We start from the raw sequence: 24,052 nt of genomic DNA, 5'->3' as shown, positions 1-24,052 counted from the left end.
TTTGTGCTGAGACAACAGTTTAAATGTACAAACAGAGTTTCCAGATGAGAATGTCACTGCCTAATCGGGAGAAACATATTCAGGTCAAGTGCCAGATACAGTTATGCAGGATAACAGTGTTGGTCCACACAGCCTTTAGGGAAGCAGCATAATCCTGGAATACTGAAAAACAATCCAGAAACAGTGCAGAGCTTTGAAGGGAACCATTGGAAAATATTCTTCTGTCTTGCAGAGCATGATTATTGATCACTCAGTTCTGTAGTTCTCAGACATGAGCTCTTCATTGACTGGAATTAGATTTATGGAGGTGGTTGCTTTCTCTGCAGCAACAGCATATGCATAACATGTTCTGTTTGTCACAGTTGCCTGGGTAAGGGAAAGCACCTGTTATTAAATGCATGATGGTGTAGAGAACAGAATGGATAAACAGACCATGAAATTGTGTTGGGTCAGCCCTAATACTGCCCAAACACTTAAGCCTCAAGTGACTTCCTTTTATTTACTTTCTAGTGCATTAGCAGCCAAAATTCACTTTTTTTTTTTTCAATCCCCATGTGAAACCTGAGATTCTCACAAAACTACTGATAGTAAAGTAAAGTGACCTGGCAGGATGAACGGGCCTGACGTGATCCTGCATTACAAAGACTGGAGACACAAAAATCCCACATGGGTAGAAAAAGCTACAGGAGAAAATGCAGGCTGCAGTTTATGCTCTTTCATTATTTAATTGTGATTAAAATACAACAGCCACAAGGGAACAAGTTTGATTCCATTCTCTGTGTGTTAGACTATGGCAGTGCCACCTGCTCTACATTTTTTTTATCTCGATGCAGCTTTTTTTAGTGAGCCCAAAGCAGAATTACCTGGAGGAGCAGCAGAAAACCTGCAGAGAGGGTTGTGATAGTTGAGGATTAGGAGGCAGGAAATGGGTGATTCACTGAAGACAGGCATGAAATCAAAGCTGTGGGCAGGAGTGGGAAGGATATTTGAGAGAAGTATGAGCTGATACCTCAGTTATTTATGGAGGGGAGAGAAGTGGGTTTTACCTTAAGAAAGCTCTGCAGGTTTGGGTGCAGTTGCAGACACAGCTGGGCAAACAAGAGACTTTGGGTGGAAGGAAAACAGAAGATTCCCACTGTGGCCTTGGATCAATAAGTTTATCTCAGCTTCTTCAGTAAAGGTGAATCCACCCCACCTGGCACCATTTGGTATACTTTGGTGAAAGTCTGAGGCTCTGAAGAGAGTAGCTGAGCAATTAACTCATTATTTTCAGTAGATGCAAACAATTGTTTTATTGATGTATTGTTGTTTTTCCCTCTCGTGATTTTTTTAATGGTATTTGTGTCTTTTAAAAGTATGCGCCAAAGGGAAAGCTCTGGCCTCTGCAAAAAAAGGACAAAAATAACTCCATCATAACTAATTTCTGTTATTTGATTTTCTCAGATATTATGAGCAAGGCTATATGGCTCATGTCAGTAGAATCCCAGAATGGTTGGGTTGGAAGGGACCTTAAATCCCGTTCAGTCCCAACTCCTACCATGGGCAGGGACACCTTCCACCAGTCCAGGTTGCTCCAAGCCCCATCCAACCTGGCCTTGGACACTTCCAGGGATGGAGCAGCCACAGCTTCTCTGGGCAACCTGTGCCAGGGCCTCCCCACCCTCCCAGGGAACAATTTCTCTGTATCTAACCTAAATTTCCACTCTTTCAGTTTGAAACCTTTACTCCTTGTCCTGTTACTACAGTTTTGATGAAGGGTCCTTCTCTTTGCTGTTGAGCCCAAATATTTGTCCTCTCTCCAGGTATTGTCCCCTCCTGAATACTGACACTTGAAACTTTAAGCCACTGGCAGATTTGCTCAGACACAGAGATAAAAATCTGTTTGCCTGTTCACTGTTTCACTAGAGATGCAAATTGGATAATTGCTGAGGCAAAAATAGTCGATAGCTTCTTGTGGAAGATCTGCATGCAGGATTACACTGTTTTTAGAAGAAGAGGTATTTAATATTCGTGCTAGTTTCAGGAAACGTGCAGACATGTTTTTGAATGTAAAACTGAGAACTCTGTGCCTCCCTGGTGAGTGGAATGAACTAGATCAAGCACAGCATTTTAAAGCATCCTTTTGCTGTCTTTCTTCCTCAGTACAGAGTATATGTGCTTTGACTGCACTTCCTTCAGCCTCTAAGCTGCTGCAGATATTCCAGCCACTGAGCAGCTGTGTGTATGCTTGAATGAAGTGTGTGCTATTCCATGTGTCAGCAGGAAGAGATATAAATAGAGCTTTTCTCTCCTTGTTGTCATGGTCTGTGTTTCCGCTGGCTACCCCAAGCTATTTCTTCTTCAAGTCTGGTGTAAAGGGAATACATTCAAGTGAGGTTCTGTGCTGCAGTTGTGGGTCATAGAGAGCATATGAAGCAATTTAAGGATCACAACCATTTGCACTTAGTGCTTAGTGGGACAAGGTACATCAAGATTAAGGAATGGCAGCTCTTGCTGCTGTCCAGGCAGCTGGCATTTTGCTGCAGAAGTTGTCTTTTCTTTCCCCCTCTTCTTTCCAGTGAGGGAAACAGCTGGGAAAAATCCCCCTTCATGGAACTGTCAGGTTGCAAAGTCTGAAAATGAAGCTCTTTTGACTTTGTACTCCCCTTCTGACTCATGCTGGTCTCACACCTTTGCAATGAAAAGCTGCTTCTGTGGCCACCTTGTACACCAAAGCTGAGACCTAGAATCATGGAATCACTAAATGGTTTGGGTTGGAAGGGACCTCAAAGATCATCTCCTTCCAACCCCCCCAGTATGAGCAGGGACACCTTCCACTAGACCAGGTTGGTCAGAGCTCCATCCAACCTGGCCTTAAATATTTCCAGGGATGGAGGGCTGCTGGGGTTGCAGGAATATACATTTATCATCACTTGATCTGACATGCATGAGCTGCACCACACACCAGGACTCTGAACATGAGTGGTCTGCATGGGTTAAAATGAACCAGGACATAGAACCCACTCAGGTACTGCTCCAAATCCAGAGTTCCCAATGTAACAAGCCCTTTAATCCATGGCCTGACCTGGTAGTGGTGGGACCGAGAAAAGATGCTGAGAAAGTAGACTCAGATATGTAATAATTCAGAAATCGGTCACCTCCTCATCTATCACAGAAATGAATGACCCAATTTTATATTTAAATGTATGTATAGAATACACACAATTACAATATGGAAAACAAAAGTATAAAGTTTAATTCAGTGTTAAAATAGTTTAAAGATATTCTACATGTAGGTCCCACCAGATGGTGATTTAAAATTCCTTTTGAAGTGAAGGATTCAAGAAGCAATAATATCACCTTTTAGCCTTTATGAACACTAAGATCTTTTAAATACTTCTATTCTTTGACAGCTTGTCCTAGTTACCTGAGAATATGACATGTTTCCTGGAAGGAAAATAACTATGCTATCAATCCAGATACAGTCTGTCCTTGATTTTCTCCCTGCCTCCTCATTTAAAGGAATCACAGCTATAAGAAATGTGAATTTTCTCAAATTTAATCAGGGTAGGATTTTTTCCTAAGTCAGCCTCCATTAAGCAGTAATGTGGAAATGAAGTTAATTTCCCTTTCTTTGCTCTCAGACATCCATTTTACATCCATTACAATCTACGTGTAATAATTAATTTCCCAGATTTGATCATCCTGTTCATTTCAAGCCAATTCTTCCATTGTTAATACTTCCTTCAGATAAGAGAAATGGTAGGAATATTAAATAAATAAGTTTCTGATATGTTACTACAACTGCCTTTCTTGAGAGAGTTAATTAGCAAACGAGAAGTTCCTGAGTATAATGTAAAGCATCCTTTTACATGGAAGGACAACTCTGAGCCATTTCTCCAGTTGTTCCACTGAGGGAACAATTCTTTGCTTAAAGCATTATTTGGGCTATAAAATTAAAATAAAAATAATTTAAATATAAAGCACATCATTTGCTAACTCTTAAAATGGGACTATGAGAGCTCTATTCTGAAAAGGTTGTAGAGATCAAAAATCAACTGAGATAGCTCTACCCACTTTTGATGGAAGTGCTAAGCCTTCAGGAGCCTCCCAGACTTAATACTTACCATCTGATGAATATTTAAGAAAGTAGCCTGAGACAAGACACAAAGGCATCTGCAGCTGTTAAAATGGCTGTTGCAGTGTGGTACCATCCACTTTGAGCAATTGCCAACTCTGATCTCAGCCTTGCTTAGATAACCATACCTTAATATCCCCTAACTGTGTATTATCCCCCCCCAGCCCAACTAATCTTTTTGTTAAATTTTGTTTCAGCATCATGTGGCCTTTACAGCTCATCACCCGATTTCGATTTATGTGACCAAGTAGAATAAAGTTAGGAGGTTCATAAACACATTCAAATCAGCCAGAGCTGGGTTTTGGTATTTGATAGGTCTGCATGCAGATCTGTCGAATTCAGGACAACTACCTATACAAATCCCTTGAAAACCTAATGCAACCTTTTCATCATATGGCTCAATTTTGAGGGGACCTTTAGCTGCAGGGGAGGGCAAACAGGTAGAAGGCTTGATCCATGATACAGTAGGTCCAGACTTCAGAGCAGTCGGGCTGGTTCATCTCATCAGCACCAAAAAAATCTGCTTTAAAGGGTTAAAGACCTAGATGACTCTAAATGGTCACAATACCTAGATTTACCTGCAACCTAAGAAAAAATGTGGACTTGCAACCACTTGAAAAAGCAAACCTATTTCTGCATTAGGGGAGCCTTTGCAAGGTCACCTCCATTTTCGTCTTGAAGAATGTTTTAAGGGGTTCTGGAAAAGAGAGAAATTGCATAGCATGCTTATCCAGGGGGCTTATCATATTGTATTAGCACTTCCTCATCACATTTAATTAAGATTCCTTTTTAACTGATGCAAAATATTATTAGCTCCATTCATCCCGTATCAGTGAAAAGGAATAATAATGGGATGTGATCCTAACAGGAGATGATAGGAGGCTGCTAATGTGACATGTATGTTGTGGAAGGGAAAGAAGGCTGTGGCTGCCAAAGTCTGTTTTGAGGTCTGTGATATCTTTAGTTTTCCAGCCCCTTCCTGTGTAAGGTGTTACAGTGACAGACCTCTTTTAGGGCAGGTTGCTGGCTGACAGCCATGTCAGTGAGAATCAAAATAGACACTGGTTAGTGTTTAGTTAACTGGCTTTCAGAGGAGGAGAATTTGCAGAGGTTTAGTGATAAACTAGGTCAGCTAAAGGATTTTGTGTACCTGTATGGTATAGCTCACTTTTAAATGAAGAAATCACTTGAGGATAACAAAATTAAACTAAACAAAAGAGTAATAGTACCCTTTCTTTCCTTTTATGATGTAGATAGACAAAAGGCCAGTTTCAGGTTTCACCCATAAAATACCAGTAAAATGATCCCTTTATTTGTGATCAGAGCCACAGGGAGCCAGGGAACAGGTGTCAGTTCTGAGGTTCAGAGCACAGAGACATCTTCAACCTCTGGGAGACAAGGAACTGCATTTCCCACTCTCTGAAGCTTTGTGTTTTTTGGTTTCTTTTCCTTTAAGAAGCAGAAAGGTTTACCCTGTAATCATTTGGTCTGGAGATTGCAGTGGTTTGGGCTGCAGCAGTGGGAGCCATCTGCAATAGGAATGGCTGAAGTCTGTAAGCTAAGCATAAATGATAAAATAAGAAAAAAAGATTATCTTTTAGGACCATTTCTCATGTCTCCCTGCTCCATTACTACTCTGCCCTCTCTGAGTGGTGAAGTTCACACATTCATTCATGTTTAAAATAGATGCCTCTAAGAGCACTGACAGAAATGTGTCCCTTTCTCTTTCACTGCTACTTCAAGCATCCAATTAGTTGGTTAAAATTAGATTCTGCCTTGAAAGGCTAAAACTGATGCTTCAAGTTTCCGTAGTCGCTGTCTTTCTATTAATTCAGCTCAGCTAAGTGGTGGGGATTCTCTCTTGCCTACCAGCACTGGCTTCTGGGAGCAGTGCTGGGCTCTTTCCCCTTTGTGCACCAGCAGTGATATGGGCTGTGCTCAGCTAAGATTACCTGCAGGAGGTTTTCAGAGCTGAGACTGGTACATGGTAAACAGCTTTGTTAAGGGTAAGCAGGAGGGGCTGAATTAAACTCACTTCTCTCAGCAGTGTTCACTCTCCAAGGTGGACACAAATAAAAACAAGCTGAGCCTGTCCAGGAAATCATAGAACCATAGAATGGCCTGGGTTGGGAGGGACCTTAAAGATCATTTTGTTTCAACCCCCTGCCAATGGGCAGGGACACCTTCCACTGGACCAGGCTGCTTCAAGCCCCATCCAACCTGGCCTTGAAATTTTCCTTCTTTGGGCAATCACAGCCAGCCATGGAGGTGGGGGCTGAGGTTAACAGGGCTGCAGTGGCTGCAGACAGGAGTCTGAGCAGATCCTGCTCACCCCGTAGAAGCAGAGTGGCCCCCAGTGGCAGGAGTCGACTGGGATTGCAAGTCTGTGCTCTTGGCCTTGATTCAACAGCTCATCTAGCAGAGAGCAAGGGGAGGAGGGGGCTGGCTGGCTGCAGGGTACTGTTACAGGCTCCAGCAGCAGCCAGGAAATGCTTCCTCCTTTTCACCTTCACAGCAGGATTTATGATGCTCTGTGAGCCTGTTGTCTTTCAAATAAAAGGGCCTGTATGTAAGAGTCGAATTATTTGTTATTTAAATTTGACAGAACACAGTAACCAGAATTGGCTTTCCATACAATGAGACTAAGCAGTGCCCAGATGTGTTTTGTCTTCCTGGCATTCAGAGCTTTGTTTTCTGCAACGACTTTTGCTCTCTTTGCAATATTTCATGTCCTTATATAACAGAGGCAGCCCCCACCCACAGCACCAGCCTCATGGAAGCAGTTAGAGTGCCACCCCTCTCCTGGTCACATCCAGAGGGACATTTGAGCCACAAAGCAGACATCCCAATTTTTAAAGGTCTGCTTCAAAGTCCAGGTTTTTGGGATGTGTCACCTAGCACTCCTAAAATCAGCCTTCAGCAGAGGTCTGAGTAGCTGCTTGCTGCTCTAGTCATTCAGTTTAGGGCATTTAAGGACATTTAATTAGGACATTTAGGCTGCATAGCACCTGGTTTGACAGGAAGGCAAAGAAAAGCCTTTTCTTAGGTGGACCCACCACAGGTCCTCAGGGGAACATTGTCCCCAGCCATTACCCACACCACCCTCTCCCTTCCTGAGTACTGAGGGGCAGAGCAGTCCCTCCAGCCCCAAATTCAATTTTCCTGTGCTACTCACTGCTCTTTCCCTTATTGCTTGCATTAAAACAAGGGCAGAAGGGCTGGTGCTTTAACTGCCCTCGTTGTATTAACAGCACATTTGTAAGGTGAAAATAATTTGGGGGTTTATTGTTTGGTTGGTTTGAGGTTTGTTTTGTTTGGTTTTTGTTTCGCTGTTTTCAGCTATGAACTCTTAAAAACAGTCACTGTGAGCCTGCAGACATAGGGAAATGCCCAAATAAAAATATGTCAGTCTTATATTGCAGGACTAATCTCTCCCTGATGACCTCTGCACGCAACACAAACATTCAAATGCTGCCTCTCCCCAAATCCAACATGAAATTAGACTGAAAAAGATGACAAGGAGCATCCTGGATGCTTGCACATGCTGTCTCAGTGATGCAGCATATTAGCCCTCAGTTTGCTGAGGAAAGGGTTAAAATTTGTGCTTTCCAAGGCAATTTCTACCTGTGGTAGCAAGACTGGGCACAGGCACAGCACTAAAAGGATATTAGCACAGAAGGTTGTTGTTTTTATAGAAGGAAAAGCCTCTTTTAGTGAAAAAAGAGTGAGAGGAACTGCTCTGTTTGCTTCTTCAGCAGCTGTGAGAAGCCATTTACCCTTTGCTGTGCTCTGACCACAGCAGGCTGTGGTAGCAAGCAAATCAAATTTTGCTTTCACGTATCTCAGAATATGCTGGCAGAGCTCTTTGGTAGCTGAGACAATTCCTTTAATACACAGCCATGTAAGACTGGTTTCTTACAACGAGGTAAATAATATCTGCTTTTATTAAATGTCAGTGTCAGCATGGCCAGTGACCTGGGAGTGAGCTGGAAGTGACCTCCATGCCCACCCCCTGCTTTGGGATGTTGGAGCAGTGGGGGGTTACAGATCTCCTACAACATATGTGCTATAATTACCCTCTTTAATAATACTCACTTTAAATCCAAGCACTGGATTAAAGCTACAGGCTTCTCTATGGGGAGAAGTTTTCATTTGGTTCATTCCTCCTGCCTCTGATTCCTTAATGCAGAACAGGTCAAACAGATGGGAGGGCAGAGAGTGAGAATTATTTGGTGTTTCTTTAAGACTCCAAATTGACAGAGTCACTAGAGATGGCTGGTATTGTTTGGCAAAGTGATAGTTAAATGGTTCAATTTTGTTCTGACTGAATCATTTCTCTGTCTTTCAGTTCTGTATCTGTCTTTTTATCATGGTGATGATGGATTTTTATTTGCTTTCTTTTTCTGTGGGTTTGTTGGGGGTTTTTTAATTTGTTTCATTTTTCAGGAAAACAAAAACAAAGATTAAATGGGCATTTTAATCCCAAAAAGGCTTAGGGATGATCAGTGAAGCCAGAATGTCCGCAGAGATCCTCCAAATGACACAGAGAGGGTTTTTCAGAGCACACTGTTTGCACTGGATGTGCTGTTTCAGAATCAGTGCAGAATGTCAGACTCTTTATCATGGTGAATATTCATTAAGCCTGCCAGAGGCAGAGGCTGCAGTCAGTACAGCATCAGTGGAGGAGGCAGGGAAGAGAGAAATCAGGTTAATGACTAGCTTTCTCTGCAATTTGCTTCCTGCTTATTGCCTGATCTCAGTTTTAAATAAATTCATTTAATTAATGTGTTTTGCTCCTTTGACCTGCAGACAGAAGGGGCTGTGATTAATGACGGGGTGTTCCGAGCCTCACAGTGGCTTTAGTTGGCATGTTCTGCTGTGTAGGAAAAGAACATTGAGAAATATTTCCTTGAACTTCAGTATTAACAGAAGTTTTGATTGAAAGCTTTTACCTAAATGATGTTCTTAGTCCACGAGCCACCAAATTTTTAAAGACAGGGACAAAGTGGGGAGTGGGGAGGGGTGGAACAGAGCGAAAACGAGCTGCTGTCTTGGCTGAGCATATCCCATAGGTGAAAATGTCTCTGCAGGGAGACAGAGCTGCACAGAAAGGCTTTCCCCTTCTCCCCCTTGAGCAGGGGCACATCTGTTCTAACACACCTTCTTCTGACAAAGGTTCTTTAAGAAAGCAGGAGAGGCATAGGAGGTAGAGCCGATGTAATGACGCTCAGAATATATGGGCAGCTCGCATTATGGCGAGCGAGCACCACCTGTTCCTACTAAACACCAGATTGGAGCTGTGGGGCTAGACAGGGACAGGAAAAAAACACACAAGGCCTCCCCAAAAGAGAGAAAAATGTCAATTAGGTGGAAATTACAGGCTTAGCCCAGACCTGATGGGATATCGATTCCTGGGCTGACTGATGACGTGTTCTGTGAGCAGACATTTTGCCCCAAATCTAGAAGACATCTTAATTTCAGACTGTTTGTACCCATCACTCAGTATTACCTCTCAGCTTGGGTGGTTTTACAAGCTGATGAAAGCCAGCCCTTCAGCTGAGTGAATTTGCAAATGCTGCATCTGAGAAGGCAGCACCTGAAATCTCAGTGACAGACTGTACTTTGCAGCACGAGTTCTAAGCTGCGCTGGTGTCTTTGCTGCCATAACTAAAATGTGGCTTTTAAAAGGTCTAAATGGTGCAACCTTTACCACATGGCTCAGCTCTCTCAGGTATTTCTGAACAGAACATACCAGTGCTTGCCCAAATGAAAATCCCATGAAAGGATTAGGGCTGAGAAAGTGGCCTCATCTTGCAAACAGTTGCACAGGATTTTTTTGTGGCTGTCACCGTTAAAGAGATTAGTTTCAAACTTCTTCTTTTTCTGAAATATTCTGGCATGGTCATTAGTACAACACCCTCCAGGCCATGGTGCTGCTTAGCTTGCTCCTGAGGGTAGAATTCAGCTTCTTTTTCACCAGCCATCCAAAAGTTAGCTGTCTAGTATAAATTTTCTGGCTGGGCTTTATCTGTAAAGAAGCAAAGGTAATACAGCTCCAGCAGAGAGAGGAGAGGAACAGAGAAAATTCAGTGAGTCTAAAACCAATCATTTAAGCTAGGTGGGTTGAACTGCCTTCTGAGGGTGCTTGTTTCTCTCTTTACATACTGTAGCAACAGTTAAATTAGAGAGAGGATGCCTGTGTCTTGGTGGTTGAATTTAGAAAAGGGATGTCTTACTCCGTGGATCTCTAAGAAAAATAAAAAGAAGGTGCCTACAACTGCTACAGGCTAAATTTTAGGAAACCTGTTCCTTGTAGCAGGTGCCTGGGCTCCCTGCACAGAGTATAGGGAGACTTAGGTAGCCCTGGAAACCCTGTGTGCTGAGAGCAGGAGTGCCTGGAGCAGGGCCAGTGAGGAGCTTGGTGCTCAGCCAGGTGACACAACTCACCTGCAACCTGTCCATTGATGGGATCTTGGAGTCTGTGACATCCACATAGAGTCATGGAATAGTTTGGGTTGGAAGGGACCTAAAGCTCACCTCGTTCCACCTCCTGCTGTGGGCAGGGACACCTTCCACTAGACCAGGTTGCTCAGGGTCCTGTCCAGCCTGGTCTTGGACACTGCCAGGGATGGGGCAGCCACAGCTTCTCAGTGTGATATGACAGTTTCTATCTGACAATGTGTAGGAAATCGGGTGCTTTCAGAACAATTAGGGTTTGTAAAACAAGGGCCTGTTGACTGAGATTTCTATATTTTTTAAGTCCTGTGAGAGATAGAGGGCTACAGCATGTGACCAGTTAATGCTTCTGGAAGAGGAAAAAAAAGTAGCTATGCACCGTACCCTGCTCCCTCGAGCTTTCAGAAAGGTGATTTTAGAGTATGTTTGGTGATTTTTTATGTGTAAATCTGCCTGTGCAGTTCAGGCAGCAGTCACGGGATAGAAAAAGAAGTATTTTGAAAGACAACCTAGAAGTCATTTCATGCCATCTAAGTATGTGATCTACTCGACTGCAAAGTCTCTGCTGCTCTGGGTTCCATTTAAAGTCTACTGAGACACTTGTATTTCTGTGAGGGTAAAAGATGGAAGGGGTGAAAAGTTCATCTCCCATTTTAGCTTACAGACACGCAGGCGAGGAAGCATCAGGACCTGCAGGTGCAGCCTAGATTTCGGGTTCTGCTGCATGCAAGCATTTAAAAATTTAATTATTTGGTCATTGAACATGAAATCTGCTGTATTCCTTGAGAACAAACTGAAGGGGCAGTCTCCAAAGTAATCCTGTGAGTTACACCAGGAGATGACCAGACTCTGAACTTTTATGTAGGAATGCTGGCAAGCCCCTCTCTGAACTGCAGGAAGAAAAGAAGTATAATGTCTTAAATTAAGTGTTATGAATATAACTGGTAGGTTTGCTTTATTTAGATTTTCCTCTAAGTTTAATAAACAACTTGGAAGCATTTGATAAGACCCAGAAAATATACAAGAGAAGTACATCTAATCCTATTAAATGTAAAATAGCATCTAAGTGGAAAGTTTTTGCTGTTGAATTCCTGCTGATAAGAAACAGAAGAGATGTTTAAGGAAGCTTTGGAAGGAGGTAGTAGATGACATTTACCCTTGATCTGAAATGCCTAAACATACAGCATTGTTAGTACAGCTGAACTGTGACCTTCCAGCCTGCCAATACAGATAAACACACATGTTATCAGGTAAATCACGCAGAAGAGACATTTCCTGAGGAGACTGGAGAAGCCCCACTGGTAGGAAATGATGGCTATTAACTCATTAGGTTCTGTCTGCCTCTGTCTTTTTTTGTATGTGAGCTCTCCACACAGCTGTAAGGATAATTAATTTCCTTTGGCTTAGTGAGTATTAAGGAGAATTTAAAATGCTTAGTTTGTAGGGACAACAAACATATTCGGGGTCTGGGAGAAAACCCCACAGAAAGGGAAGCAAACCCCCACAGAACTCTGATTCCAGGGTAGGTGTGATGGGTTTGTTGTGTTTGGATACATGATGTCAGATGGCTGTGTGGCAAATGTTGCTGACTTCATCTGGGGAGTGGATTTGTCCAGGCAGAACCAGATTAAAGGGCCGATATCCCGCTCTGAATTAGATTTCAGTGATGCAGATATGTTTGTGCACCCAATTGGTCTGGTGAGAGGTTTCATGCAGGATATATTGTACCTTAGGGGTACCCTGTATTCTGGATAGCACTTTGCTATGTTTGTGTGGTGAAATGGGTCACACAAAGTCATTGTCATTGTCTTATGTCTTCTGTCAAACCTAACAAGTTCATTAGAGGGATGAAGCTCCTCTCCTGTGAGGAAAGACTGAGAGAACTGGGATTGCTCAAACTGGAAAAGAGAAGGTATGGGGTGATATAATTGCAGCCTTCCAGAAGGGAGCTGGCAGGGAAGATGGAGAGAGACTATTTACAAGAGTGACAGGACAGGGGGGAATGGCTTCACACTGATAGAGGGCAGGGTTAGGTGGGATATTAGAAAGAAATTGTTCCCTGTGAGAGTGGTGAGGCCCTGGCACAGGTTACCCAGAGAAGCTGTGGCTGCCCCATCCCTGGAAGTCTTCAAGGCCAGGTTGGATGGAGCTCTGAGCAACCTGGGCTGGTGGAAGGTGTCCCTGCCCATGGCAGGGGGTTGGAACAGGGTGATCTTTAAGATCCATTCCAATCCAGGAGATTCTATGATTCTGTGATTCTGTGCTCACATAAAAATGGCACAGCCACACAGTGTGTCATTTCAGCTGTGCTGTGGTGGCCCTGCAGTCCACAGAGTCTTGTTACTCTGTACTCTTCAAAGTAATCTTTCTACTATTCACTGCTGCAGGGTTCTCCCCAGTCAGATCAAGGGTGGAGTCAAACATGATTTGAGGTCACCTTCAACTGTCTTTTTCCTACCAGGAACAGGAAAAGAGTATTGGGTCTGGGCCAATGTTGTTTGGAATGAATGTTCTATGGGCTTGTCAGGAAAAAAAAAAAAAAGGGATTTATTTGTCAAATAGGGCTTAATTTATTAGGCATAATATGAAAGCTCACATTTTTTGTATTGCTGTAGAAAGAGAATTGATTAATAATTTGGAAAAAGGCCAAGGCACACAAATTCACCTTTGTAATTCATCATCTCAGAGAAACAAAAGTGAAATAAATTGTACCTGAGCAAAACAATTTATTAAGCAGGAATGAAAGCTGGTTCATATTAATGCATTTATTATGAAAGGACTTTCTAGGACATAGCTGTTGCTAACAGGAAACATGTAAAAATTCTGAAGTTGATAGTTAAGACTGTAAAAATATACAGAAAAGCTGCAACTAATAAAATAGAGGAACTTTCACATTATTAATAACTTCAAAAATGTATTTGAGACTAGACAGGTTAAAGTCACTAAAACAACTTCAGGTGTTCCTGGAAAGAACATAAGCTCAAAGTTAAAGCTTCATCATTAAATACAATCTTAGAGGGAAAAAAAGTGTACAGTCTCTTCTGGATTAAATATCATGTTGTAAAAGCAGTCATGTCACCTCCGTGTGCTGTGGAGGTTCAAAGATGCCACAGATTCCATGTGCCAAACCTGTTACGTAGATGGTCCCAGAGATAGCTCCAACATGTTGTGTGCACACATTTCTTTGGCTCTGTAACTTTGGACATCCTGTGTGAGTACAGAAAAGCTTAAAAAAGGAATGATGCTTCCCAGACATGCCTGTTTTGCTGCCAGGCAGGAGAGAGGTTGTCAAGCAGCAGAATGTGCTTTTTTAGCTTTTGAACAAGGAGACCCCTTATGTCTGCATGCAAAACACACAATTTATTTCATAAAATAAAAAATTGTTCAAACAATATTACAGGAGATGAAGAATCATTAGAGAATAAGAAATAGAGGAGAGGCTGTTCATTTCATGAAATGGCTGCTAAAAGAAATGTAGTATTTTCATTACTGCTACAGGGATACAGAACAACCAGCAGCTGATTTTTACTGGCAAAACCTTGGAGATCTCCCTCTAGATTGTCTGTTTTGGTTTCTCTTCCTGCCCTCTTTCAGCAGTGGGAGTTATTTCTTCTCCTCCTTTCAGTGCCCTTCCCTCCTTTTCCAAGGGACATGGAGTCCCTCTCAAATGGTTTTCCAACCCATCCTTGTATCAGCACAGTTCCCATCTCCTTCCTTACCCCAAACATCTTTCCCTCCTCAGCTAGACAGCTCTGATAAATGATGCTGAGACTTAATCAGTGGTATTGGACTTTTTGGTGTGTTATTGCAAGGATTTTTGTGGCTGGGAGTGTTACAAGTGTGAGAGGTCCTGTGTTTTGATGCTGCACTTTTAGGGTGTAGATAAGAATTTTTTCATCAGATTTGAGGGCTTTAGCATCAGTGCATAAACACTGAGCTTTCCCCTGTCCTTTAAACACTTAAAATGATGTATTAAAATAGATATGCTCTTCCAGTTCAAAATTGGGAGTTACATAAATTGCAACAAGTTTTCAAAGTTTCAGTGAAAAGAAAACAACCAGGCTTTAAGAATTTTTCTCGTAGAAGAACCTAATTTTGTTGCAATTCATTATGCTAGAGAATTGTCCTTGTCAGAGCAACATACGCAAACATTTTAATCTGATTAGCTCATTCTAATCAAAATCATGGAAATAAAATTAAAACTTGCTTCATAGTGCAAACCTAAAGATGGGGACAGAACTTTATATTTGACTCTCTAAAATGCTGTGATCTGTGAAAAATATCAGGATATTCTAAGAAGACCATGGTTATTTCTGAGACCTATTTGTGCACCCTGATGGAAGGAGTCCTGCACTATCTCTGCCCAAGCAGTTCAGTTCACTCCTGGTTTTGCTCTCTAGGGCCTTGTCTGCTGCTCAGCCACACTGGACACACACAAACACACAAACACAAACACACCAACACACAAACAAACACACAAACACAGGCTACTTGGCCTCAGGTTCCTCTCAGGGATGCATCAGCTCGGAATCACAAAATGGGTCAGGTTGGAAGGGACCACAGTGGGTCACCTGGTCCCACCTCCCTGCTCAAGCAGGGTCATCCCAGAGCACATGGCACAGGATTGCATCCAGAATATCACCAGGGAGGGAGACTTCACACCCTCTCTGGGCAATCTCACAAGGTAAAGAAGTTCTTCCTCATGTTCCGGAGGAACTTCTTGTGCATCAGTTTCTGTTACCTCTTGTCCTGTTGCTCGGCACCACCAAGCAAAGCCTGGGTCCATCCTCTGACGCCGTCCCTTCAGACACTCCTTTCCTCCATGAGGAATCCTGGACACAGCTGAGAGGATGGTTTGCTAAAATATCCCACATGGATGTGCCTAATGCCAAGGCTGCCCTGGACACTCTTCTAACCCTGTCCCAAAAGTCTTGACACCCTTTTACCATGCAATGCATGTGCTTGTGTTCCCTGCCTTAAAACATTACACTGGGCTGCATCACAGCCATTTCTTATTTCACATACTTCAAATTCAAAAGAAAAATAAAGAACAACTGTGTTTCAAGGCACAAACAAGACATCCAAAGCCTGTTGGGCCCAGCAGTGCACGGAGTGAGTCAGTGTGTGCCAACACTGAGCAGCCTGACCAAGAACCAGTAGGCAAACCCTAGATGAGCAGCCAGGCAACCAGGAGTCACTGCAGGCTGAGCATCACCAGAGCCTTCAAAGGGGAAGGTGATGCTCACAGAGGGCTTGTATTTAATGATGCTTTAAGCTTTTCTTGCTGTTTTGACTTTTTCAGAACCTGAGGCGGGAGAGGTGTCCCCCCCAGTGGGAGCTGGTGTGAACAGCAACAGCTGGACCTTTAAATTTGGACCGGGCAATTCCAAACAAGGTGGTCCTGGTGAGTTGCCAGACAAATTCATTATCCCAGGATCTCCTGCAATCATCTCCATCCGGCAGGAGCCACCAAACAGCCAAATTGACAAAAGTGACTTCATAACCTTTGGCAAGAAGGAAGAGACCAAGAAAAAGAAGAAAAAGAAGAAGGGAAACAAGACTCAGGAGAAAAAAGAAAAGGGCAACAGCACCACTGAGAACAGTGACCAGTGAGGGGGTTATACTGAAAGAACCCACTTAGCCAGTTTTTGTAATAATGGCAGATTTCTCCTATGTAGCAACTCCCAACTTCTTCCTACTGTTAAAAAATTTCCTGTATGTACAGACTTGAGAAAATCAGCAGGAAATTCAGTGTCTGTCTAAATTGCTTAACAGGTTTTGTCTTAAAAGCTTTATTAAGTCTGGTGTTAACTCTTTTTCTCCACTCTGGCTTGTTTTCAGAATCTAAAAAGCAGACACAAGTTTCCTTTCTCCTACGCCGAAAAGGAGAATCTTCACAGTACAGCCAGTGAGAGGTTGGACTCTGCACTGTGGTTCCTGTGCTCCTGTCTTGATGACACTTACAGGACAGGTTTAAAAGTTTTAATGTTGTGCACCCTCTATCTGATTGGAAATATTTGTGTGCAGATGTCAGTTAGGCGATATGAGACCAGATTATAAAATGCAAGAAGAGCTGGTAAATATGCAACAGAGGAAACACCTAATGAACACAAACATTCAAAGATGTTCAGGCTGGGGAGAAAATATCTGAAAGGAGATGAGCAGACTTGTCAAATCTTGAGAAGTCACTGTGTGGAAATACTGAGTCCTATACATGACGTATTGTACACACTGCTTCAAATGAAACCTCACATTTACAGCCTCTTTAAGGTACCATTAATTATATCTATTTACCAAGCAAGCCATTGGGAAAATGGTCCCTTAAAACCCTGCATTACCCTGGCGAGACCAGCCCTCAGAGTGTAAGAAGGGCTGGGCTGACATCCCAGGAATGTAACTGTGATGCTCTGTGTCCCTATTTCCACTCTAACATTATTTTGCACATTTTGTCTCTGAAAAGGTCAGAGTTTTTCCACGACACTTATGCAAAAGAGAGAAAAAAAGAAACGTTAACTATGCTATTTGTTATTTGAGATATTTATTTATAAAGAAATATAGCTGTAAATGTTAAAGAAATATGATGCCCTTTAACCCAAACAGAAGTCAATCTAGAGCCATTATAAATTACAATTGCTGCTATTAAAGTGCTTTAGAAAAATTGCCTGAAACATCTGTATTATATCGGCCACTTGCCAATAACAGCTTTATTCTGTCGGGTGACTTGGGGGCTGCCTCTTGCATGTATTAATAAATACAAGAATATCTTCTCTTTTTTTTTTTTTCATTAATCTGCACTTTGAATACACCTTTGCAAACAAACTGTCCTAATATGAAGAAGCAGAAGCAAACTCCTCACACAAATGGATTTATTAACCTGCTAGCTCTGTGCAGTACCTTGGTGTTACCTCCCACACAACCTTTTCTGATTTTAGTTTAACTTTTCTATGAGATTATGAATTTCTGACCCTACTAACACTCCCTATGTAAAATTCAAGTACTGTATGTATGCTGTATGCTCTTATAAGAATCCTGAAATATTTATTCTGTGCTTGTGTATGTGAATGTCAATGCAACTATTATTAGAGTGAACTTTAAGCTTTACCGTTGAATGTAAATTCATTATTTCTTTTTTGTACACTTGTGAAAAAGTGCAGTAGTGTTAATTTTTTTAAGCCACTGTTGATTATCAGTTCTTTTGTGTATGAAACACAAGTAAAATATCTTTCTTAAACCAAGCCATGCATGCATTTTGGGATTTATTGCTAAGAATCTGTGAAGCTGAAGTTCTGTGAATTAAACCTAAGGGTATAAATGGAGTATTGAATGTGGCTGAGGATGTTGATATAAAACCAATACATGTATTTTTAAATAGAATTTAGCTGATGAGGGAATTCCAAGGACTTTTCTACATTATTGTACATTCACAGAATAAAGCTCAAGTGTCGTGTTAATTGGAACTGTGTAAGAAACTACATAGCTCTGAAATTTCTAACAGGCCCTTTAATCTAGGATCAAAGAGAACAACTGGATTTCTTGAGACATGTCCTGGATGTTTTAAGTTTCCGAACTGCTGACAGTTCAGAATAGAACAATTCCTATTCATTTTTAAGAACCTGCAGCAAGTCTTAAAACATCACAGAAAAGCTCTAATAAAAGAATTCATATCTCAAAGCATGAACCACCAATGGCCTCATGTGGTCTATTTAGACTTTTCTTTTGCTACCAGTCCTGTTTTACTGACAATAAAAAGGTGCTACTTATGAAAGAGAATCCTTGATTCACTTTTGAAGGCTAGACAAGAGGAAAAAGCTTAAGCTTTGGGGAGGGAACTGTTCCTTTATGCAAATGTGCTATGCAAGTACATTTAGATGTACCTTTTTTTTATTTGATGACTAATCCGAGAGCTCCCAAAACGTTCATCCACTGGAGTTACAGTGGTAACTTAAACACACAGAAGGATACAGTTGTTTCATACTCATCATGAAGTGGTTCTCACAATGCCTCTGGCAAAAATCCAGAACAAGGCTTTAATTCTTACAGGAACCTTTACCATTTGATTATTTTTAGATTTTAATTGAGTGTTTGTTTTTCTTTTGAGTACTTGCATTTTCCCCTGTGCAAGCTGATTGGTTAATTCATTTTTCATCAGCGGTCATACACAGCAGGTTTTCCAAGGCTCTTGCATCTATCAGAATGAACCAAGAGCTGCAGTATGTCTCCAATTTCCTGCTTTGAACACAAGATTACATTTACCAATGCTGCCTTTGATGCAGGTGCTTTCTGCAGGGGACTGCATGCCTTGGAAGACAAGAACAGAATATCTGAAGGTAACAATTCCAGTATGGAGAGCTGAAAGAGCAGAGAAAAAACTTTCAGAGGAGAGGAGAGGCTCTTGCTGGAATTGTTTTAAAGAGGCTGGACTGCACTAGTAGGGTATACATTCCACAGATTCACTGTGTTTTCAGAAGGCTGAATCAGGCACCTCACCAGATCCTTAAAAGATTTTTCCTTGTATGAACCCTCGAGTGCAACAGGAATGCTGAGATGTCTGCAAAGTGAAATTTGGCTATTTCATAACTAATATACAAATTATACTATTGACACCCTTGATTTTGCTTGTCCAGGGGGAGAATAAACCCTTGGCATGAAGTATGTTTGGAGGACCAGGTGTGGGTGGAGCTGGAAATTGCACATTAGGGGTTACTGTTTGAACACCACACGACAATGGGAATTGAGAACCAGAGGTGGCCAAGAGCTTCACAAATTTGGAAGTAAAAGTTTATTTTATCCTCCTGCTGCCAATGAAATGAGCAAGACAAAACACGCAGCAGAGTGTGTTAACAAGGAAATTACAATTGTGGGGCATTTACTGCTTGAACAGTTTATTTCTCTCAGAGTCCACGTATAATTTCTGTGAACCTATTGTCTTTGGAAGTCTGGTTTCTATGCACACAAAAGCAGTTGGTCAAAACTATTGGGCTTTTATAGCAATAAACCTGAGTTATGCTGTATATTAATTACATCCTGTCATTAAAAAGAAATCACATTTTGCATTAGGCTTCTAAGGCTTAATCTTGTGCAGTTTCTTTCTGCTCGGTGCTTGGGTCATTGCACATCACAGGAGGGGATCCAGCTGAAGTTTTCCAATCATCTTACATAAGGGGAAGAACACAGAACCCAAAATGCACTTCCCAAATTTCATACGTGAAGATCCATTATGGAATTATTTTCAGGCAGTTTTGATACGTTTTAGGATCGCCTTTATTTCCCCTTCTTCTCACTCGTTTGATGTGTTTCAACAATCACTTGTGTCAACAGCTGGGTAAAATAAACCATGTACAATTATTCTTCCTTTTCCAATTCTCCCCTAGCAGCAGTTTCATGGATCTCATGTAAGACAAGTATTAAGGAAGGAGCTGAGCCATTATCCTCATTTGGGTCCTGAAGAATGAGCAGGTTCCTCAGTTTTGCTGTTATTTGATTGTTTGGATACAAGGAGCTGGTTGTTGGCACAGAAAATTTTTTGAGACAGTGCCAAGAGTTTTGTTGTTCCTGTAAATATGCAGAAGTATCACTTTTATCAGAAGATGGGCTTTGGTGTGTAAATGTACACTGGAGTCCTCTGGTTTGTTCCTTTACATCTCTGAAGGAGAAACGAGTGAAGAGCTGATCAATGTTTCGATATCCCACATAGTTTAATCTGCATGAAGCAAATAAAATACCCTGGAAATATAGGACAAGCAGAGGACTCCAAACACTGCATTAATAAATCATATCTATGAAGGGCTTCATGTGGTGGCTGGAATCACATCAGAACCTGTATGAGGCTCACAGATGCTGGAGTGGCTGCTTGGCCACACCAAAGCTGAACAGACAGAGACTGCATGGCATGGCTGTAACAAAACAAGGGCTTTATCCCATTTTACTGACCTTGAACAGCCTAAACCAGCAGAGTATGTAATCAATATTGATAGCATATACATTCATTTTCCATTAGCTCTCGATATGGGGATGCTGCATTCACTCCTCTCCTGGGTTGTTTCTCCTCCCTGTGGCCTCCATTCCTCCCTAGAGGATCCACTGACACTGCTCTGCCTTTGCAGGTGTGTGTGCAAGCATTTATATAGAAAGCCAACTGTATCCTGGGCTGCATCCAAAGCAGGATGACTGTCAGGCCAAGGGAAGGGATTCTGCCCCTTTGCCCCACTCAGATGAGACCTCCCCTGCAGAGCTGCCTCCAGCTCTGGGGGCTCAGCACAGGAAGGACATGGAGCTGTTGTAGAGAGTCCAGAGGACACAGCAAGGTGATCAGAGCCATGGAGCAGCTCCATTGTGAGGAGAAGCTGAGAGAGCTGGGATTGTTAAGCCTGGAAAAGAGAAGACCTAACTGTGGCTTTCCAGTACCTGAAGGGAGCCTACAAGAAAGATGGAGAGAGAATATTTACAAGGACCTGGAGTGACAGGACAAGGGGGAAAGGCTTCAAGCTGGAAGAGAGTAGGTTTAGATTAGATATTGGAAAGGAATTCTTCTTTTCTTGAGCCCAGGGTGGTGAGGCCCTGGCACAGGTTGCCCAAAGAAGCCCCATCCCTGGAAGTGACCAAGGCCAAGTTGGACGGGGATGGGAGCAACCTGGGCTAGTGGAAGGTGTCCCTGCCCGTGGCAGGGGGTGGAATGAGATGGTCTTTAAGGTTCCTTCCAACCCAAACCATTCAGTGATTCTACATATAAAAATCTGGGACCCAGTTATGGTGTGCAGAATACTGCAACACTCACTGTCAATGGTAATGCTGCTTAGTATTATGCAAATCTGATTTTTCAAAGTGATTCTACTGCAGTGACATTAGACACCTACTTCTAGAATATTTGTAGTTCAGGTGCCTCTGGCTGGCTTAGAGAACTAAAGAATGAAATCCTTCAGCGCGAAGTACCACAGAATTGTCTCTCTCACACGGTGAGAAGAGCATATCTTACACTGCACCATGGATTCCCTTTCATATCCCAGTATTGCCTCCATGCAATCACTCTGACACAGCTATTAACATCAAAAGATGACAGAGGTGCAGGAAAGTAAACGTCTCTCAGAAGCCACACAGCTTGAAAATATTAAAGATGTTTGCTTGCCAGTCGTGCCCAGAGCTGTGTCACTGTTGCCTGCAAAAAGACAGCAAGTGACTCATCCACATTTAAGAACTGATGTCTGGAGCATATTACAAAACAAACATGCTGGGCTTGAAAACTGGATTTTAAAACCAGGGCCCTGCCAAAGAGTCAGAAATGTTCATCTGACCTTCATACCGAATAGAGCAGCCACAGGTCTGTTGTCACTCCCACTCCTGAACCCCCTTGTTCCTTCATTATGGTGGGAGGACATGTATAAAGTGGGACAGGTCCTGAAGAGATGACACCATTTGTGTGCCATGAAGGAAGTGTTATCCTACATGGCAGTAAGGCACGTAAATGGGGTGCTGGGCACACCTGTGGGGATTAGTGTCTGGTGAAAGGTGACCATGTCACCCATGTGCCACCCCAGCAGGGGTCAGATCTGAATCTCTAACCAACTGTGATGCCCTGAGGGGCTCTCTGTGGGCTCAGCAGTGGGTGGTGCATCAGTGCTGGGGCATTACACATGATATCAGGCTTCAACACTGAGATGGCTTCAACATTAGAGCTGGCCCTGGCAGCCCTGTTCCAGCTCCTTTGGAGATATTTTATGGACACTTTGAGTGTCTTGGCACCACTTGAGCTGCACTGAGGAGAATTAAAAAGTCCTTGCCCGTTAATTATAGGAATGGCGCCGCACAGGAAGCTTGACAAGACATAGTAATTGTTAAAACACATCAATCACAGCCACCCTAGACTTTTAATTCTGCAGTAGCTTTCCTGTTAGATAAATCCTTAACCTTCTGTGTGACTCACAATTCCATTCAGTGCAGCCTCAGTGGGAGCAGTGTGTGTGTTCCTGGGGGAAGCTAGACTAAAAATGTGGGTAGATGCAATCCTCTGTCCTCACTAAGACCCCAGTGTATCACAGCCCTCTGCAAACAGCCTTAGGCTCAGTGAGAACCCAGGACCTCATTCCATGGGCTGGCACAGGAAGTTCAGGACCTGCCTAGAGCAGCTTTGCCAACCTGGCTCCTCCCAGACACTGTGAACCCCAACTGTGAGCAGCTTCATCCGCCACCAGGGCCACATGCTGAGAGGATGAAGAGGCTTAACTTTACTGAACTTGCTCTCACCTCCCTATCTTCAGAGTGGAAATTACCCGAGGTGCATGTTAGATAAGGGACAAGCCTAAAATAATGAAAAAATCTAGCCTAAAATCTGCTTGTCTCCTTAGATGCTTAAAAGGGGATTACACAACATTTAGGTACTGACATTTGAGGAAATGATCCACAAAGCACTTGATGGGTGTTTACACAATAAAGAGGATCTGCCTAACCCCAAGGGTGTGTAAATTGTGTTAGTCCAGCTACTTGTAGACTCAGAAGGTTCTTTGTAGGAATTTAAGCTGCCACCAAGCATCACAAAATCTACCTTGATCTTTCCAAAGCCACATGTAACAATCTCTTGTTAATCTACTTCAGAGCACTCACAATATAAATGCAGTCCTGAAGATGAGCTCTGTTTTACCCTGAAGGGTGACTGCACTGAAAATGGCAGGCATGAGCATTTCTCTCTGTTCTCAGGGAGCAAATGACACAAAAAGGTGAAACCAGTTTTATTTTATCCTCAGGCCCCCTTCACACACACAAGGGTAGGTCTCAGCTGGCCACATCGGGTCACACCAGCAGCACAAGCAAAGAGACATTTATTAGCCAGAAAGTGGTGAGAGTGTGATGTGAGTGAATTTTTTCACAGCATTAGAAGATATCAGAGATTCAGTATGACAGGTCAACCCAGGGCATTAAATGCACTTACTTTCAGTCAGAAGGAGGGGTTAGTCTGCTTATAGATCTTGCTAATGGCCCCCTGGGTCAAGCAAGCTTTCACAAATGGACAGCCTGTATCATCTTTAAAGCTGCCAAAAATGCTGTTGGGCTGTGGCAGGAAATGCTGACCTGTGAGTTATATTGCTCCATTTTTTTGTATCTAAGAAAAAATAATTCCTATGAGATTTATTTGCTTAGGCCCTTATTGCTGTGCACTGCTGGGCTCCCCCTGTGAACCTACCAAGCCATGGAGGTTCAGTCATTAATATGCACACAGGCTAATTAATGTAAAGCAGCCTGGAAGTAACAGGATATTGCAGTGCTGTAATGCCAAAGCCTTGGCAGCCTGATCAATATTGATGGTGCAGTTAGTTCTGCATTGATTAACTTCCAGAGTAAAACTAAAACCCCTTCAGCAAGCGAGTTTGGTGGTGAAGCTCTGCTGCCACCGTGTCTGCCAGACCTGTGCAGCTGTATGGAGTAATAAACAGGTCACAGGCACACTGCAGGTGTGGGTGTGTGCAGTTGTTACTCTGTGCAGTGAACACT

At 42.6% G+C, this 24,052-nt stretch overlaps 1 protein-coding gene across 1 annotated transcript in view; it reads left to right on the top strand.

Annotated features, from left to right (window-relative positions):
* LOC126638207 (protocadherin alpha-2-like) overlaps positions 1-19,645 on the top strand; it is a 101,682-nt gene extending 82,037 nt beyond the window's left edge. Inside the window, 1 exon segment of the mRNA XM_050311908.1 lies at positions 15,876-19,645. Within this exon segment, the coding sequence (XP_050167865.1) occupies positions 15,876-16,186 (311 nt within the window). The 3' untranslated portion in view covers positions 16,187-19,645.
* Positions 19,646-24,052: the final 4,407 nt, after the last annotated feature.

The sequence above is a fragment of the Myiozetetes cayanensis genome, unplaced genomic scaffold (assembly GCF_022539395.1).
Source record: "Myiozetetes cayanensis isolate MyiCay16 unplaced genomic scaffold, myiCay2020 scf17, whole genome shotgun sequence".
Classification (NCBI taxonomy): Eukaryota; Metazoa; Chordata; class Aves; order Passeriformes; family Tyrannidae; genus Myiozetetes; species Myiozetetes cayanensis.
This window is presented reverse-complemented; position numbering and strand designations above follow the sequence as displayed.